The sequence below is a fragment of the Nyctereutes procyonoides genome, unplaced genomic scaffold (genome assembly GCF_905146905.1).
Source record: "Nyctereutes procyonoides isolate TBG_1078 unplaced genomic scaffold, NYPRO_anot_genome, whole genome shotgun sequence".
NCBI classification, from domain to species: Eukaryota; Metazoa; Chordata; class Mammalia; order Carnivora; family Canidae; genus Nyctereutes; species Nyctereutes procyonoides.
Window position 1 is genome coordinate 4,581,530 of NW_026575041.1, and position 20,314 is coordinate 4,601,843.

At 35.1% G+C, this 20,314-nt stretch overlaps 1 protein-coding gene across 5 annotated transcripts in view; it reads left to right on the forward strand.

The window, feature by feature from the left end:
• UVRAG (UV radiation resistance associated) overlaps positions 1–20,314 on the forward strand; it is a 309,399-nt gene that overhangs the window by 168,594 nt on the left and 120,491 nt on the right. For all 5 annotated transcript variants that reach the window (XR_008663846.1, XR_008663847.1, XM_055320492.1 and 2 more), the window contains exons 9-12: positions 7,028–7,112; positions 8,659–8,746; positions 9,647–9,707; positions 16,988–17,153. Coding sequence is in view for 3 of the 5 variants with exons in the window: in XM_055320492.1 (XP_055176467.1) it covers positions 7,028–7,112; positions 8,659–8,746; positions 9,647–9,707; positions 16,988–17,153 (400 nt within the window). In the remaining 2 variants the exon portion in view is untranslated. The remainder of the gene's footprint in view (positions 1–7,027; positions 7,113–8,658; positions 8,747–9,646; positions 9,708–16,987; positions 17,154–20,314) is intronic.

Sequence of the window (20,314 nt, forward strand, 5' to 3'; positions counted from 1 at the left end):
AGCAAGTGAAAAGCTTGGACTTAGAAAGGGCTTGAACTGTAGAATGGAAGAGGCCACTGTAGTTGGAACATAATTTGTTAGGGAGAGAGCAGTGACACGTGGGTTGGAATGAAAGGAAGAGTTTTTTTTTTTAATAAATTAATTTTTATTGGTGTTCAATTTACCAACATACAGAATAACACCCAGTGCTCATCCCGTCAAGTGTCCCCCTCAGTGCCCGTCACCCATTCACCCCTACCCCCCACCTTCCCCCCCTTCCACCACCCCCGGTTCATTTCCCAGAGTTAGGAGTCTCAGAGTTCTGTCTCCCTTTCTGATATTTCCCACACACTTCTTCTCCCTTGAAAGGAAGAGTTTATATAAACGAAGCTATTTGCCCTATCTACTGAACAGGAGGGAAAGGCTAAGAAAATAGCACAGGGGCAGGTTGACATAGTAGCTAGTGGGTAGGACTGTGAAGGAATCTGATTGTTTCAGGATGGTACAAGGTGAAACAATTTTATTTGATTTAGAGGAGGTTTAAGGATTGAGGGAAATGTGTGGAGTAGTCCGCTCCAAGAGTGGGAAAGCAAACTAGTGAGGGAATTAGAATAGGATTGCCAGACAATGTGCCTGTTTGTGCTCTGTGCTTATATTTTTAAAGTAGAATCCATCAGACCGGTTGTATAATTTTCTCTACACACTTAGAGCTTCATGGGGGCAGGCTGAGAGAATGAAAATGTTGAACAAAAGTGAAATTATCCCTATTTTACAGATGAGGAAAATGAAACTCAGAAAAGTTGAGACTTAGAGTCCTGAAAGTAGCATAAGTAGGATTTTAGCCCAGATCTTTCTGATTACTAAGTAAATGGGCTTTCCAATGTAGTACACTGCCTCTCATAGGATCTGCCTCTTGTGTAGAATAAGGAAAGGAATCCAGTGCTTCCCATTGCACATTATAAGGAAGTGTATCAGTTCTTTAGGGAGAAAAAAAATTTATTGGCACTGAATTCTGTGAGGAATTTAGCAGGCAGTTTCTTGTGTGCAATGTATTAAATATCGTAATGAAATATAGTCAATTGCAATTTTGCAAAAGTTACAGCAAGAAATATCTATTAACCCTTGAGAAGGGCAGCATCATAAATCATAGTACAGAAAAGGCAATTCTGCAGGGAAGGAAACTAAAATAGTTTAAGTATATTGCATTTTGGTCATCTGACTTGATATAGAAACCCAAAAGAATGACAGTTTATTGGTTTTAACTGTAATTTTGACAGGAACTGGCCATTGTCCAGGCTGAGCCCAAACTCTCTGGTGAGAGAGAGCCCAAAGAGTCTGTGTTTTGTTTTGTTGATGGAAGCAAGATTCATATTCTTTAGCTGTTAGATTTTCAGGAGACGGCATTGACATTTGGTTATTAAAATTAAAGTGTCTGACTTGAGTTCTTGCTGAACAGGGAGGGGCCTCTTCTTAACAGGGTGGAATGTTAGTGTGTACATGGACAGAGCCAAACATTTCAGAAAGCAATTTTGGAATATGGCAGACCAAGCAGATGCATTTGCTTTCCCTCCCTCTCAAGGGTTCACTGATAAGGTAATAAAGATATATGCATAAAGAATAAATCAGTGGTGATGATGAAAATAAAAGAGGGTACCATTGGAATAGCAAAGATTTTGACACAGTTCTCAAAGATACAAAATAGGATTGTTTTGATGAATAGACTAGAGTAGAGAAAAACTGCAGCATGGAACACAAATAGAGGTTTCTGGTAGGGGCACCTGGGTGGCTCGGTGGTTGAGTGTCTGCCTTTGGCTCAGGTCATGATCACAGGGTTCTGGGATCGAGTCCTGCATCAGGCTCCTCATGGGGAGCCTGCTTCTCCCTCTGCCTATGTTTCTGCCTCTCCCTGTGTCTCTCGTGAATAAATAAATAAAATCTTAAAAAAAAAAAAGAGAGAGAGAGAGAGAGAAGAAAGGGTTCTAGTATAACACTCAGAGCCCTCAACATAGAATTTCCAAGTATAGAAATCAGGAATCATGGAACAATAATTAGGGTAGCTGGGCCTACTGGCTCATTTTCTTTTCTTGGTGAATTTGGAGTAACTTCCTATAATACTTGCTCCAACTGCTTTCTAAACATAATGGATTCTTGACCTGGTTAGGTCCCATTGGATGGGGGTTTGGCATAGAAAGGTGGAACAGAGCCTGACTGTGGACTTTTACAATTGACCTAAAGGGAAAACATCAAAGGCAGCTCTACTTAGAAGTGAAATGCCTGAGAGTAACACAATCCCAAAGTAAAGTTCTCCTTACTTGACAGTTGTGGTGGTTTAAACATAAAGGTACTACCTTCTTCCAGAATGGCATATATACTCTGAAGGAAAGCTTACCTGTCAATAGGACCTACCCACTTATACTGAGCTCCCATTCAGGAATAATGCCTTTCATGTAAGTAAGTCTTTATAGCTTCAAAGGAAACCTATACTAGTTGCCTATACTTATTCATGGATTTGAAAGGAAAACCAAGGGTCATCAGATATTTGAGGAAAACAGTATAAAACTAGGCCAGGTTGAAAAACAGAATAGTGGACCCAAAAGAAGCAAAAAATACAAAGAACAGAGAAAAACTTTAAAAAAAAAAATCAAGTTAATATCCTCAAATTTGACTTCTTGCCCCTGCCTAAAAAGGTGGAAGGAAATTCATTTCTACCCTGACAGTAAGAGAAAGCTGGATGGTGTATAAAATCTTAATAACTTTTCTTGAATCTAAAAATTAAGATTAAAGGACAACCAAGTAGCCTGATATATAAAAAAAAGATGGTCATATCCTAGAAGAGACAAGATGTGAGGACTGACTCACCAGTGGCAGAGCATGGAAGGAAGTTGGACCACTGTCTAAGAAGGCAGAAAAATTCAGTCATAATTTTTAACAAATTGTTAACCACTAAGTGTGCTGCTCTAAGACTATATAGCAACTATAGGGCAGTTCATACCTGCTTGCTGTTTGTGTGACCTACACTGGATATTTGTAAGAAAGTAGAGATAGCATAGAAAATGTAGAAAACCTCCCTTGGTGTGGTATAGGTTTGGAGGGAGGGGAGTGGATGATCTTGCTAGAAAGCATAACTCTTCTCTAAGAACAAAAGCATGAAGCCTCTGGAGGAGAGGCCATAAGCCTTGCAGTTCTCAGGGCACAGGTGAAGGATTGGAGAAAGAAAGAAGAAAACATTACCCTTGAGGTAGGGCAGGAACAGTATTGGACCTGGATTATTAGAAACCTCTTATCCCTAGGGGAGGGACAGTATCACTGAGAAAGCCCTATCCTGATACCTAAGGATATAGGTTCTGTTTAAGTCAAACGAGAAAAAAGATAAACTCTATTCTCCTCCCCAGCCAGGCTAGAAAGCATGGAATAATAAGCCACCGTATACTGTACCACTTGAGGAGGGGCAAGAACATAGTGTGTCACTCTTTAGGTGCAGGTTCACAGGGAATACCTAAATCTGGGGGTGGAACAGGTTCACTGAGAAAAAGCCTCCAGCAAATCATCTCCACCACCATCACTACCTCCAAAAAAAAGTTAGAGAAAATTTGAAGAATGTGTTACACTGAAGGTTACAACAAAATGGCAGCAACAAAACCCAAACCCAGCCCAGTTCCTGATTGTATTGACTCAACTCCCAAATTAACAGAAGAGAAATGCTCTTTTCTTTCTCTGTTGTCCTGTGTTCTCCATTGCACATGATGTTGAGTACTCAATCAAAATTTTTGAGACAAGGAAGAGCAAAAATGAAACAAAAAACCATCATTATCCCTCCTCCCACCACTGGCACCAAACTGTTATCAAGGAAGAAATTAACTCAAAAGAAGAAAAAAACTCAGCAATGACTCAGACATTGGGACTATCAGAGAGTTTAAAATAACTATGATTAATGTGCTTCAGGCTTTTGTGGTAAGGTGGATAGCAAGCATGAATAGATGGTAAATTTCAGCTGCAAAATGGAAACTATAAGCAACAGTGTAATGGATGTGCTATAAATAAAGAACAGGGTAACAGAGATGAAGAATGCCTTTGAAGACCCTTCAGGAGATGTGACACAACTAAGAAAAGAATAAGTGAACTTGAATATAGATCAATAGAAATTACTCAAACTGAAGTACAAAGAGACTCTTTTGGACAAGACTAAGATAATTTATTACCCGCAGTCCTATATTTTAAGAAACCTTAAAAGGACTTCTTGGGGCACCTGGGTGGCACAGTCAGTTAAGCTTCTGACTTGGTTTCGGCTCAGGTTGTAATCTCAGAGTCATGAGATTGAACCCCTTGCTGGGCTCCATGCTCAGTGAGGAGTTTGCATGAGATTATCTCTCCTTCCCCTTCTGTCCCTCCCGCTCTCATTCTCTTCTCTCAGTCTCTCTCTCTCTCAAATAAATAAATAAATCTTAAAAAAAAAAAGAAGAAAGTAAAAAATTCTTCAGCAGAAGGAAAATGATACCAGATAGAAACTTGGCTCTACAAACAAAAAATGAGATAACCAGAAATGGTTAAAGATATTATAAGACTTTTTTTCTTATTGTTAATTATTATAAAAGACTACTTTCTAGTACAAAAACAGCAGTGTTTGGGGATTTATAACATACATAAAATGTGTGAGGAATGTGAAAAGTGGGGAAGGAAAGAATTGACAGTGTAGTATTTTCAGTTTTTATAATCTGCATGAAGAAGCATAATAATATTTGAAGTAGGCTTGTTTATTGAAGTTATATACTGTAAACTTTGGGGCAACCACTAAAAATTTAAAATGGAGATATGACGGCCAGTGTTAAAGAAAGAGGGAATCCTAAAAAAATATTTAATCCAAAAGCATAAAAAAAGAGGGATAAAGGAACAAAGAATAGGTGGAATATATAGTAAACAACTAGCAAAATGGTAGATTTTAATTAGACATCAGTTACATTAAGTGTAAGCAGTCTAAATGCCTCAGTTAAAAAACTGAGATTGTTTCAGATTTTGTATTAAAAAAAAAGACCTAACTAAATGCTATCTATAAGAAACCCGCTTATAATATAAAGGTAGATAGATTGATTGATTAAAGGTATAAGAATGGGAATAGTACACCATGCAAATAGTGAATTAAAAGGAGGCCAGAGTGGCTCTATTAATATTAAACAACGTAGATTTCAGAACAATGAATATTTCCCGTGATAAAGACAGATTTTACAGTAGGGTGGAGGGATCAGTCACAAAAAGCCATAATAATTCTAAATATGTATGAACATAACAGAGCTTCAGTATGTATGAATAGTAAAAACTTATAGAACTGACAGAAGAAATAGCCATATCTACATTTATAGCTGGTAGCCACAACACTCCTCTCTCAGTAATTCATAGAACAAGTGAAGACAAAATCAGTAAGGATAGAAGACTTTAATAACACTACTAACTAACTGGACCACCCCACACCAGCAGAATATACTTTTTTTTCATGTGTACATGGAACATTCAGTTAGGCCATAGTTATTATCATAAAGCAAATAATAAAAGAAATAAAATGATATATAATATGGTCACTGACTAAAAGAAATAACATAGAAATCATTAATAGATACCTGGGCAATTTCAGCTATTTGATAATTAATTGTTCAACACACATACATGGGGTGGATGGTGGAGGTTGTCAACTGAATGTCATCTGAAATCATGGAGGGTGAAGATCTGGGGAAGAATTTTATTGGGGCTAAAGAAGATAAGTGGTGTTCCTTGCTTATGTTTGTTTTGGGGGCAAAGTTAATAATATGGATCATTTAAGTACAATTTAGAGAGCAAAGAGGGTACTTAAAAATATGTTGATAAAATTACTTAAGTTGGTGAATTTAGTACTAAGGTCTAAACTGTATTTCAATCAATAATGTGCTTCTTGTTCCTTCCTGCAGGGGATAATTGAAGTCCCCTTATCCTACTGAATCACGGTTTACAAAATTAAACCCCTTTTTACAAAGGGGTTTAAATCAGAGATTAGTGTGTCTGGATCTAAGACTTTTTCTGTGCTTTAGTATTTCTGGTATTATCAGGACTGGATTGTCAAGAGCAGAAGATACTCTTAGAGTAGGAAGATGTAAAAGGATTTTATGATGACATAAATGGAAATGTACGTTCCAAAAGTCGATATAAATACAACAATCAAGTATTTAAACACAAATACGAATCTCTGTGTAGTGCTAAAGCAAACACTTAAAGGAAATTAAATGTTCTGTAATAGGATTGGGGTATGGGGTATCAGTTAAAATGTGGAATATTCATATAATTCACATCCATGGAGTTGAATTTTACACAGCCATTAAACATTATAACTCAGACTATCTGTCAACATGTAAAAATGCTTGTGACATAATATGGAAAACTCAGAATATACATTTCCTACACTCTGTAATTGTAGTTAAAACTACTTATTTTTATGAACTATATTATAGTAGTCAAAATGCAGGTAATTTTTCCTGTTTTACTTTATATACTTTCAGAAATGTTGCATAGCATTTGTAGGTGAAAGAAATTAACCACTTAAAAAAAATAAACTTCATTTTAGGTTCATAGTATAATTGTGCTGACATTGTTAAGATTTCCCATTTATCCCCAACTCCCACACATTCATAGCCTCCCCCATTACCAACATCCCTCACCAGAGAGGTCTGTTTATTACAATTGATGAACCTTTACTGAATAAGCATTAATACCAGAGTCCATAGCCACTGTCTTTTAAAATGAAATTGTCTGAATTTTGAAATCTCACCAGAGGTTTTGGTCAGCAATCCAGAAATCTGGAAGCAGAGACTCTTTACTCTTTGACTCCTGCTAGAGGCTGGACTTGTGACAAATTGAACAAGTTGGGAGGCTTCTTCTAGTTAACCCTCCAGAATACTTCTATGTCTAGCTTTGTCTCTGAACTCTTTTCTCTCATGGTCAGGGGACAGGCTCTGCCTTTTTGGTTGTGATTGAGCAGTCCTATCTGCAGTGTTATGTCTAGAATTGTCTCCTCCATCTCTCTCTCTAGGAAGTGCATTTTCAACTGAACACCTCAAGCTCCAACTCCAGAAGGAATCCCTGAATGAATTGAGGAAGGAGTGTACTGCGAAAAGGTAAATGCAACACTGAGAATAATGGATAAGAGTGTTGGGTTTGAGGATAGGATTTGGAAAAGTAGCAGTCTATAAACGTTGCTGGTATTACTTTATTCCACACACATCAGTGCCACATTCATTTATTCAACAAATATTTATGAAACACCTACTCAGTGTCACACACATGCTAGAAGTAGTTATGAGAGAATCAGAAACTCGAACATTGTTCTTCTCATTCTTAAGGCCATGGAACCATGACTTAATGTTTGAATCCTCTCGTCTTCTACATGTAGTGTAGCTTATTTTCTTCAGTCATTTCTTCAGATTTACTCCTGTTTCGTGGTAGTCCATTAGGATTACTGCCACAGCTCCTAACTTGTCTAACATTAGTCTCTCTGTCTCTCCAGTTCATCCTCCATGTGGCTTATCCTCTGTAAATACTAGTTTTACCATATTTTTTCTCCTCTTGAAAAGTCATAGTGATTGTTTTGCTTAACTTCAAATAACCCTCAATAAATCAGTGCAATACAACTGTAGCTAACTTTAGTCCTCTACAACATTCATTTAACAGATGCTAATAGTTTTTATCTTTATTTTTTTTCCAGTACATGCTTAATTTGATGCTGCCTCTGTTCTTTTGCTCATGTTGACCCACTTTTCCTGGAAAGTCTTCTCATCCTACATTTTTCTTCATGAAACCTTAGCATTTGAGCATTCAAGAATGTTAGCCCTAGCAAGAACCATGGAGATCATCTTGTCTCATCTTCTCAATTTGCAGATAGGAAGGCAGGGCTCTGGGAAGTTACTTTGTCCAGATCACAAGGAAATAGGATTAGATCCCTTTTAAGTCTTTAGTACTCTTGTGTTATACTACTGGTTTACCTTCCACTTTGACCTACAGTTTTTCTGAATTCTTCTTTTTCTTAAATAGTTAACACAGTTGAGCAGGTAACTTATCCTATAGTTATTTTATCTCTTGGTCTTATTTCTTTAGTTCAAGACAAGAGCTATATCATCTCTTGCCACAACTTATTGTTTGTTTTTATTCTATTATTTTCCTAATATGGCAGCAGGCTATTTTTTGAGGTAGCTGTGAGTGAAAAAGAGAATATTTCTTTAAAATAATGACATAGGGATATTTCCTGAAATCAAATTGGGCTCAGATTAAATGAGACCTTAGTCTGCTTACCGAGCATCTCTAAATTCTGTACCCTTGTTTGTAAAATGGGTATAATGATACCAACCCAATAGAGTTATAATAAATAAAGCCATTTGTGAAGCTCCTGGCCTATAGTGGTAGGTGCTCAATGATTATTTGTATCCTTTACATCTCTTAGCGTGGTACTAGACACACACAATAGGCCTCAGTATATATTTATCTTGATTTATAATATTTGGAGATAAGTCAAGACTCATATTAGCTATAATTTTTTATTCTACTTCTGAGTAGAATACTACTACTGCAGGCCATTTAATCTTCCTCTATATTAGTTATGTGGAAATAAATGTTAGAAAGCATGAAAACTTTTTTTTAACAAATATGCTTTTTATCTTTCCTCATCAGAGAGCTCTTTCTGAAGACTAATGCTCAGTTGACAATTCGTTGCAGGCAATTACTATCTGAGCTTTCCTACATTTACCCTATTGATTTGGTAAGTTTCAAATTTTCTGGGAAAAAAATTTTTTTCTTAAAAGATGGTTTCTGTTTGAAATTTCTTCTCAATGAAAAAACTCATTGCTCTAGTCTTAATTGTATGTTCTGTCATGATTCATTCAGAAGCTAACATCTATTTAAAAAGTAGATTTAGACTTAGTGGGTGTTAGGGTCCACCCATTTGATTTTTTTTTTTTTAATATCCATTTGATGGTGGAATGCACTCAACTTCATCTGAAAGAATTCCAAATAATTTTTGGTGTCTTTAGGATCTTTTTTACTCAGCAAAATTATCAACTACCATCATTTCTGACACATACATGTAGATGCATGTGTACTGCTTTAAAAATATAACTACCAATTAATTTGTATTTATTATACTACTTAATAAATTCCTGGGGTAACTTTCAGGATGTGAAGTTTTTTAATTTAGTTTCTTAGAGTAATTGTAAAAAGTAAAACTTGAATAAAATTAGCTTGATGAGAATTATTTTTTTTAAAGAGAGCCAAATCACTAAATGAAAAGAGATTGAAATGACTAATTTTCTGAGAGGAAAGCTAATATGATTTTAGGTTGCTCACAGAATCTTGTTAATTCCACTTAAAATCTTCATTTATATCTATGAATTGGTCAAGAGATATTTTTGTAATAAAAATTTTACATGGCTTTTTGCTTGGACATGATATTTTAAATATTTATATATGAATATACAGATAGTAGTATAATGAATCATTATATACTCATCACTGAGCTTAAACAATTATGATAATATTTTGAGTGTAGGACAGTATTATCTTTGAGTTAACACTGACCTACCAAATTCTTTGAGATTTGACCTAGGGTTTTTTTGTTTTATACAGAAGAAGAATTAATTTCATTCTTTGGTTACATTTACAGAATGAGCATAAGGATTACTTTGTATGTGGTGTCAAGTTGCCCAATTCTGAGGACTTCCAAGGTATTTTATTTCTTTTTACATCTAAAGATTTGGTGTAGGTAATAAATGGGTATGTTGCAAAGAAAAATAGAGATAACTTGAAGTGTTGGTTGCCTAACACTTTATCCAGAGAGTTTTTGGACTTTTTGTTCCTTCCCAACTGAAAGTACATAAAGTCAGATTTTCTGATGGAAGACATAAGAGACTATTTAGTTCTAATTGTGGGAAAAAAATATTGAGTTTATAGTTTTTTAAGTGAGCTTTAAGAAAATCAGGCAGTAGGTATTTTAAGAATACAATAATCTCCTTATCCTTTTAATTTGATTTTTATGAAGAATTTGGATGTGGTTGGAAGCCAAAGAACAAGAAACATTAATCTGTTCTATTGTTATTTAGAAAATCATATTTCTGGTAACATGAAACCACTACCACAGGTTCAGCCTTTGTTATACTGTCATTTCTGTCCTCTTTCAAATAAGAAAAGTTACATTAAAGATATTATAGACTGTGATTCTTATTAATGGCTGTATTTTAAAGGATTAATATTTGCCTAATCTCTTTACCAGTAGGCCAAAGAAAAAAACGTATTTATTTGATATATTGGTAAAGATTTTTTTGGTATTGTTTGCAAAGTGGGTTCTTTTCCTTTAGCCTATACAATGCTTTGAGGCCTATTAAATAGCTTTATAGATTATTCCCAAAGGTGGTGTATTATCTATTTGGGAAGAAGTTATTAAAAAAGAGGGCATTACTAGTTTTGTTTCAGACCTCTTTCCATTTCCCAATAAAGAAAATGTTGTTATTTATCATCCTTTAACATTTAAGACTAATTTATTAACTCCTTTGGCCTTTATAACAGCCCTTATAACAAGTAATTGCAACATAATATGAGTGATAAAACAGGAATGGGAAAGCCTATGTTAAAGTCCTGATTCCCTTTCTAGAAACCATGTAGTTTGGAGCAAGCCATCCATGCTTTGAGTTTATTTCCTAATTGATAATATGCCTATTGATTCATGTCCTTACCTGTTCTACATTATTGTTGTGAAGATTAGATCTGTAAAAGCACGACATTTGCCGTATCTTTAATCCTCACAAAAACAAAGGAAACCTACAAGGAAAGTAGTTTAATTTCCTAACATGTAAATGAGCTATTTAATAACTTGCTCAAGACCTCAAAGCTTAGGTAATGATCTAGCTGGAATTTGTTTGATTTCCATTGTAAAATGTTTCAATCTCTGTAAGTCATACAAATGTGCTTTGGTGTTAATTTTAGGCAAAGTTACGATGTCCTGAAGGCCATTAGCACATCCTTTCCCTCATTTGTTCATTCATTCAACAAACCTATTGAGTACCTTGAGCCCTTGCCAGGTTCCAGGGATACAAAACATTCATTCACTGGTAAAATATTAATTGAGCACACTGACATGCCAGGCATTGTACTAGGTTTTGAGAATATAATGATAGAAAAAACAAGTATGTCCTTTCATGGAGCATACATCCTATTGAGGGAAACACCCAGTAAATAATAAGTATTTAACAAGTATTTCATAAAGGAACATGCTTTCATAGACAATAGGGGAACCTACTTTAGATAAAGCAGTCAGAGACCTCTCTGGAAAAATATTTAATAGAAAATTTGAAGGCTGAAAGAGTCCAACTCTGCTCCATCTGGGAGAAGAGCTTTCCTAGAAGAGGGGGCGGGCAAGTACAAAGTCCATGATGGAGGAATAGGCTTGATACATCTGAAAAAATTTCAGGAAGGGGAAGTATGGGAGAAAAGACCTGTATTTCGGCAAATCATGTAATCTCTCAGCTTGATTTCTTCACTTGTAAAATGAGGTAATATCTACATCTCTATTGTTATGACTGCATGAGATCATATTTGAAAAAGCTTTTCATAGAATATATTTATATAAATGTAATTGAAATTCATTGCAAGAGAAAGGAGGTTAAGGAAGAAAAAAGTAGGAGAGAAAGAAGGAAGGACAGAAAAGACCAGACCTATATGACTGGAGGCTAGTGAACAGGGGAAAGAGTTACATCAGAGGACATAGGAGAGGTCTGCCAGGGAAGTTACTGTAAGGACTTTATGTTTTATTCTCAGTAGGGGGCGAAGACCCTGAAGGGATTCAAGAAGGGAGATGACATGAGTTGATTTATGTTTTTAAAAGTCACTCTGCTTCCTAAATACAGATTGATCTGCAGGGAGGCAGTAAGGGATGTAGGGGTATCAGTATTGGTGATGGTCATCTTACTCCACTCTGGGATGTTTCTTGATTCTATTTTTGTTTTATATGAAGTGTTTTGTTTGCTAGTTTTTCATAGCTTTTGTTAGCTCTCTATCTTAGTATGTCCACCAAACTGAATATATTTTTCCTATCCTTTAAAAGATTAGTTTAGCGCTTTAGTTCAGTTGGTGAAAAATGAAATGGGAAGTAAAATAAAACAAATGTATAATTTTACTCTAAGGCCCTATTCACTCCCTATGATGTCTAGCAATCAGAAATTTTAAGAAGCACATGTGGTATGTTAGACTTTAAAATCATATGTTAGCATTCTGCAAGTTACTTTGGTATACTCAATTCACTAAGAGCCTTCCTTGTATGTATCACTTGCTGGGCCAGGTGCTGAGAGTATGCACATTGAGATGAGTTAGGACATTGATCCTACCTCAGTGAACTTTCAGTCTAGGTGAGGCCATTAAACTTGTAATCAAAGCGATCAAGACATATTTATTGATTTCATACTCTGTATCAGGCACTTTGAAGTTTATACCAGGGACACAGCATTCAAAGAAGTGGAAATAATCAGTGCCATCAGAAGGGGAGCAGGAAAACCTTCACAGAGAAGATGGTGCCTGAGGTATCTTAAAAGATGAAATAGTATTTCTCTGTTGAAAGAAGGGTAGAAGGACATTTTAGATTGGGCGAGTAGAGAAATATGGGAACATGGGACATCATGCATGGTGTTTCTTGTTTATTTAATTCTCACAGTTGTGAGAATTAATTCCTTCTGTGAGAGAAAGAATCCTACTAAATTTTCTTAAGGACAAGAAAATTGAGGCTCAGAGAGATTAGTTAATTTTTCCAAAGACTCATACTAGCCAGTGGCAGAGCTAAAGTCATTTCTGGTCAGCCTGATTTTAAGGTCCATGTTATTCCTGTCATGATGCAGTTTTTGTCCTTGTTTTGAATAAACCTTTTCCAAACTTCTGACAACTTTTAGTGGTCTGTAACAGCTGCATTCTTGGTTCTTCTCTAGTAAGGAACTCCAAACTGGTTATTCTCTGATATTCACGAGACTTTGCTGGGACAGACTTTCCATTGCTTGGGTTGACACTGTCTGGGAAACTCTACCGTAGTGACCCAACCTTTATTGTGCTTTTTTAAATGGGTAAGTTACTGGTAGAGTATGCCAAAGAGACCTGGACATGATGGGAGAAAGTTGTCTGCTGAAGGGTGTTCATTTGAGTTCCATTGACTGAGACATTTCTCGTAAAAAAAATTGTTTGTGTGTGTTTTTAAGTAATCCATAACACGAGAGCCTTTTGTGGTAATGAGACCCAGATTTCCTTCTGTGTCTGTATCCCTTTATGCAGGCATGATTTCTTGGAAAGGAGAGACCATATGTCAAACAGTGTCTCATTGAGAACATGGAATGATTCCATAGATGCTGTGGCAGTGATTAGAGTCTTAAATATTTTGTCCTGTCTGGATCAGTGGGTGCTTGGTTCCTTAACAAATCAGCTGCCTCAGTGATTGGGAAGGCAGGATGGTAAGAGCCTTTAGATCACTTATTATACTTGGATGCATTTGAATATTAATAGTTTGTCCAACACAGAAGTCGAAGGAGCATTTAATTTGTAATATTGTTATGGCCATTGTGGGTTGATGATATTTATTATCACAAAAATTACACAAAAGCTGCTTCTCTGAATAACTATCTACATTTAAAAAACAAGGAGTAATTATAAGGAGGAAATTGCAGATTTTTGTTTTGTTTTTAAGCCCCTGAAAACATTGTTTAAATTAGGATCTTTTTCACACACCTGAGTCTTATAGTTTATTCCTGTTCCTCCCTGAATCCTTCCACACCCCCACCCCAACTTCTTCTCACCAACAAACATATCATCTGTAACCTTTCTAACCCCCAGAGCAGCATAAGGAACACAAACCTCTGCTCTGCATTAGGTGTTAGGGACGTCATTAATGCTTACTGGAAAAGTACACCCCAGAGAGCCAGGTTTTGGCTTTGGCAGGTAAAAAGTCTTTTAGATCTTGGAATGCTGGAAACCTTAAACCTTTTGGTTTTTTTAGCTAAAGTGATTGGCAACAGAAAGTGACATCTGAGGTTCGTGGCCAGCAATAGCCATAATTAACCACATGAGCTCACATTTTCCCACTGGAGGTTCAGTGGTCTTGGGGTGATGAAAGTGACTTCCCTACCAGGAGGTGGTTTTCCTTTTGAGGGTATTGGAATACCCTTGGGCCCTGTAATGCCTCACCCGTGGTCCTTTTAAAATGCTTTTTAATATAAAGCTTCAATATTGGAAATCCAACACCATGATGTTTAACAGTGAGGCTGTGCCTGAGCACTGTGGCCTGGAATGGGAAACAACCTAGGGTTTTTAATAGGTGGAGCAGGGAGTCTTATGGTGGAAACAATGGTGAGTGCAAATAACCAGAATCAAAGTTGATTTCCAGTATTATCCAGTTTCCAGGTTTTGCTGTTTCTGCTTTAATTTTAATTTCCATGTGTCGGCTTCTCTTAGAGATGCCTTTTTATCTTAAATTTAAACAAAATTGTTTTGGTCGTTGAAGAAAGGTGCTGTTAGGAGACTAGTTTTTGTTTTTCTTAAATTTGCAAATGCAATTCCTTAGTATTAATCTTTTAGAAATATGGAAAAATGTAGATACTTGTGTGTTTAGCGTTGGCTAGGTTTTTTTTTTAAAGCATTCATAGTTTGTGTTTGACCTGTTTGGAAGGCTAATTAAGAAGCCTTCTACTGCTTTCTAGAAGTTTGCAAATTCTTTGCTGTCTGGCCACGTAGGAAAGGAAAAGCTTAGTGGAAAGCACATATAGGAAAGTCCAAAAAGTGTTGCATTATCCTTCATTACTGTAAATTGTCTTCTTCCTCTCCTCCTCTCCCTTCATAAGAAGATTCTTAAAGACCAACTCCTTTATACTGATAGGAATATTTCAAATTCGATAAGCCCTATCCTTTACGGAAAGCAGGAGATGCAGGATTTAGTGGCCTCTGAGGGAACTCACTGTCCCAGCTCTGACTCCAGGAATAGATATTTGGGCAGTGAGGGTGTATATACAATTCTACCTTTTACTCCATCTCTCATGGATTTTACCTATATGGCTCTGAGCTAATTACTTACACCACCTGAATCTTATTTTTCTCATCTCTAAATTGATAGCATCAGACTCTGTGACTTCTAAGGTTTCTCCTAGCTCTAATATTGTATGACGATTTAATTATAATGTGATGAATATACAGTGTAGTATAATGTAATTTTAGTCTCTAAGGTGGTGTGATACACAGACCTCAAAAGAAGTCAAGTGTTGTAGTCCTCAAGGTACTTGGCTGGGACTGGGGCAAGGGGGCATGGTCTCTAAGAACAATTAGGATTCTAGTTAGGGCATGATTGAGTAGTCAGTTGAAATGAATACTATTCCTTCCCCCCCCCCTTTTTAAAAATCAGTTTGGTTTGAGAGAGCATCAAACATTAGTTGAGAAGCCCATTCTTATTCAAGTGTAGTACAAGCCACCAGGAACTCTGTGTTCTTTGCTCTTACAAAAAAAAGTGTGAAGAAACTGAGGTGGTACATGTGTGTCATATGCTTGGTACATTCTAGGTTCCTGGCTTAAGAAATTGTTGTGTGCTCCACAGTAAACTTCTGAGACAGTATGATAGAGTGCTTAAGGACAGAGGCATTGAGACGGCCAATCTGTATTGTATTACTATATTACTTGAGGCAGATTGCTTAACTTCTTTGACCATCAGTTTCTTCATCTACGAAATAAGTGAAATAGCATATAAAAAGGTGCCCAGTTTAGTAATTGTTGATGAATTAATGACTGTCAAAAATAAAGTACTGTAGTCAGTTCCTGGCAAAAGAGAAGTATACAATGAAAGTTACCTATTTTTATAGTATAGTCAAAGAGAAACCAAAAATCTACCATGGTTGTCAGTGGTGGAAAATGAACTGATGATAGATGACTCTAGGGGCATTCATACAACAAGACGGCAGTACTTAGATAACTAAGTATAAGTATAAAAAATGTAAAAAACATTACTAATGATTGAAGTTAAGGTACCCTTAGAAATCAGGAAACACTCAAGCCAAGGATATCTCTCAATCATTTCAGCTTTTCTCTAGCCAAAGATAGTCTAGATTATGAGTTAAAATCTTTCAGTGTGTCTGTATGTGAACTTTTAAAAGTATTTTGGGAATACTATATACCAAACATTTACTTTTCTCTTCCTCCTGGGGCAGGCTTAAAACGTTTTGTTGTATTACTCTGTTCTAAGTACCTGATGATTATTATCACTTGGTAGGTAGTAGTAGCAGAAATGTAGATGTGAGTTAAAAATATAATTCTCTGTGACTTCTTAAAAGATAGATGCTTATGTTTGACTGTAGGGGACATACATTTTTCCCCAGCAGTTACTTCCACCTAAATTGCATAAATAATATATATAAACTGTGGTTTTTGACATTTTACTATTTAAAATATTTTTCCCCTCTATCCTATTTCAAATTTCACAGTCTTATTTATGCACTACTATCTTTATGGATATTGAGAAGGTACCCCATCAGGATGCACTGTGCTTTTTCACTTCACCGTAAACTTAATTTGTACAATAGTACAACTATATTGCTTATAAAGTTGTTAATAAAATATATGATGCTCATATAGTGCATTATGATAAACCTCTGTAACTAATTTTCACATCATATGATAGACTAGATATTAACTCTGCCTTGAAAAAAAGTGCTGAGAAAGAAAGTAATGGATATTTAAGTATATTAAGAACTCTTTCTTAAAATATATAAATGAAGTGTTAACCTCAGAACAGTAATCATTGAGCAATAGTTTTAAATATAGTAGATGAAATCTCAAGTCTTGTTAATATATTTAGATTTGTATAAAATTCATGTAATTTAAATGTGATTAATATTTTACCAGTTATTCTAAAATCTCTTAAAATTGATTTATTATGTTCTTATAGCTACATTTATAAGGTAAATAATTATTTTCTTTTTCTCTGCTTTTGAATTTACAGCAAAAGATGATGGAAGCATTGCTGTTGCCCTTGGTTACACTGCACATTTAGTCTCCATGATTTCCTTTTTCCTGCAAGTACCCCTAAGATATCCTATAATTCATAAGGGATCTAGATCAACAATCAAAGATAATATCAATGATAAGCTGACTGAAAAGGAGAGAGAGTAAGTATCTTTTTTATATACTTTTGACATAAGCCAGTTTGAGACATGGAGTATATTAAAAAATACAAAATGTGACCTAGATTGTGGTGATTTTTTGTATGTCCCTTGTAAAGTGCTCCATTTCTTTTAAAGAGAATGTGGTTATTCATTAAGATTATAATAAATCAAATCCTACACTTCTTAAAATTACTGATAGCAAGATTGACTCAGTTAAGTTTAATTTGCTTTTGTGACAAATAAGTATTATGTACTCAGCAGATAATTCATGTAGTACCTCTTGCCTGCCAGTCAACAAGTGAAATAATTTAAAGATTTGTCAGACAAGTAAGAAAAGCAGGTTGTACATGTCTGAAAAGTAAATTAGTGAACTGGAAGATAGGTCAGTAGAAAATATATTGACCAAAGCACAAAGAACAAAAAAGATGGATTATATAGAAAAGTGCTAAGCTTATGTAGTTCCCAAAAAAAAGGTCTAAGGTATGATATGTATAGTTGGGATTACAGAGAGGGAGAAGAAAGTACATAGGGTAAATGCAATATTTTAAGAAATGACAGAATATTTCAAATTTGATGAAACACCTCAAGCTACAAATTCTAGAAGCATTAAATACCACCCATAATAAGTACAAAGCAAACATATTTAGGGAAATTATAGTAAAATAGCTGAAAACCAAAAACAAAGTGAAAATATTAAAAGTACCTAGAAAAAAAAAAGATTAGCATCAAAAGAGCAGTAATTAGACTGAAAGCTAATTTCTCTATAGAATCTGTAGGAACTATAAAGGTGATACAACATTTTAAAAAGACTGTAAAACAGAGGGGCCTGGATGGCACATCAAACTATTGGTTTCAACTCAGATCATGATCTCAGGGACATGAGATCGAGCCCAGCATCAGGCTCTATTCTCAATGTGGAGTCTGCTTGTGTTTCTCTCTCCCTTTCCCTTCCATTTCCCACCGCGCCCCCCCTTCAAATAAATAAATCTTTTAAAAAAAGTACTGTAAAAAAGTACTGCCAACTTAGAATTCTATACTCAATGAATATATCCTTCAAATTAAAGGCAAAATAAAAGTCATTTCAGACCATAAAACTGAAAAAATGCATCCCTGCAGACAGGATGCATTACTAAGAGAAATACTAAAGGCAGAATAGCCTTTAGCACAGAAACTTGGAAATATTTGCAAGAAAGATAAAAGACAATAGAAAGGGTAAGTATAAGTACATCTAAATTAATTTTGACTACAAAACAAATGGTAGTGTCAAAAAATATGAAATACACATAAATAAAATTTATGTGGTTATAATGCATGACTAACACAAAAGTTGGGAAGTGGAAGTGGAGTTAAAACATTCCAAGATCCTAGCATTGTCTGGAGAAGGGTAAAGATATTGCTTTATAGTAGAATACTAAATCAAGGATGCATGTCTAATCTCATAACCACTAAAAGAATTATTGGGTACAAGCAAAAAATTAGAGGATATAAATAGAAAAAAAAATTTAAATACTTGAATTCAAAACAAGAAAAGAAAGGAAAATGAACATTAAACAAGTGCAACGAACAGAAGATAAATAGTAACTTTGTACTTAGGAACTGAAACTTATTCTGCAGTTACATTAAATGTAAATGTTTTAGTGTACTATGTAAAAATAAAGATTGTCAGGCTGAATAAAAAAACTACACTTGCGAGATATACATCAAATATAATGACATAGAAATATTGAAAAAGTAAGAGTGAATAAAGATGTATTATGCAAATATCCATATGAGAGCTAAGATAACTACAAAATGAAGTTTGAGGCATTTTAAATAAGTGGAGTATTTTATGTTAATACTGTCAATTATACACACACACACATATGCACACACATACACCTAAAAGCATGACTTCAAACATATAGACAAAAATTTACAGAATTACAAGGAAATCCACAATCATAGCAGAGGACCTTAAATTTTTTTTATTATTAGAAAAAGCAGATAACAATCAGAATCTAAAAGACTTGCACAGTGCAATGAACTAGACCTGAGTTAATGGGTAAAGAATATTGCACCAACGTCTATAGAGTATACATTCTTTTCAGGTATACATGAGACATTTACCAAAATTTGATTATGCTGAGCCTCAACAAAATTTAAGAGATTAAAATAATTTATATTATGTTTGCTGACCACAGTGGAATTTATGAGAGATAAATAATAAAATCCCCAAATGTTTTGGTATTAATCAGTGTTCTTCTATAAAACCTATAGGTCAACAAAGCTATAAAGGAAGTTTGAAATTATTTTGCACTAAATGATAGAATATAACATATGAAAGCTTGTAAGGTGCAACTAAATCTGTGCCAAGAGGAAAATTTATTTCCTTCAATGGTGTATTAGAAAAAAAAAGATTTATAAATCAGTCATCTTAAGTCTCCTTTTGAAATTCCCAGAGAAAGTAGAGTTCATTAAATCCTAAGAAAGTATAAGGAAGGAAAGAATAAAGGTAAGAGCAGAAATTAGATGGACAATTGAACAATGGAAAAAAAAATATAGGCAAAAGTTCTAACCTTTGATACAACTGGAAAATGGAAAAGCCCTTAGCAGGACTAATTTAGAAAGAGGAGACAGGCAAAACAACTAGTAAAAGTAAAGGGAAAAAAAGATGTCACTACAGAGATAGACATTAAAAGATAAGATCTTAGAAACACTATTAAGCTTATCAATTTGAAATTCAAGTACAATTGGCTACATTTCTAGAAAAACACAACTTTCCAAAACTGATATATGAATGATGGAGTTTAGAAAACACTGCACTAGGCTAAGGGGAAGTGGATATAGATGATTCTAGGTCAGTTATTCTCACCACTGGCTGCACATTATTGTCATATAGGGAGGCTTTAAAAATGAGCTCCTGACCCCCAGATCCCTGGCTTCTTCCCCAGAAATTGATTCAGTTAACGGGGCCCAGGCATGAAATTGTTTTTTTAAAGCTCCTGAAGTGATTTTAATGTGCAGTCAGGGTTAAGAACCGCTATTCCAGATTGAGAGACTGTTGTGTTTATGGGAATGAAGAAATGAAATATCCTCTACTATATTTAGGAAAAACTGCAAGAGGAGAGGCAGAAAAGGTAGGTACCAAATGGAAGAATTTGGTCTTGTATCTGGTAGGACAGTGA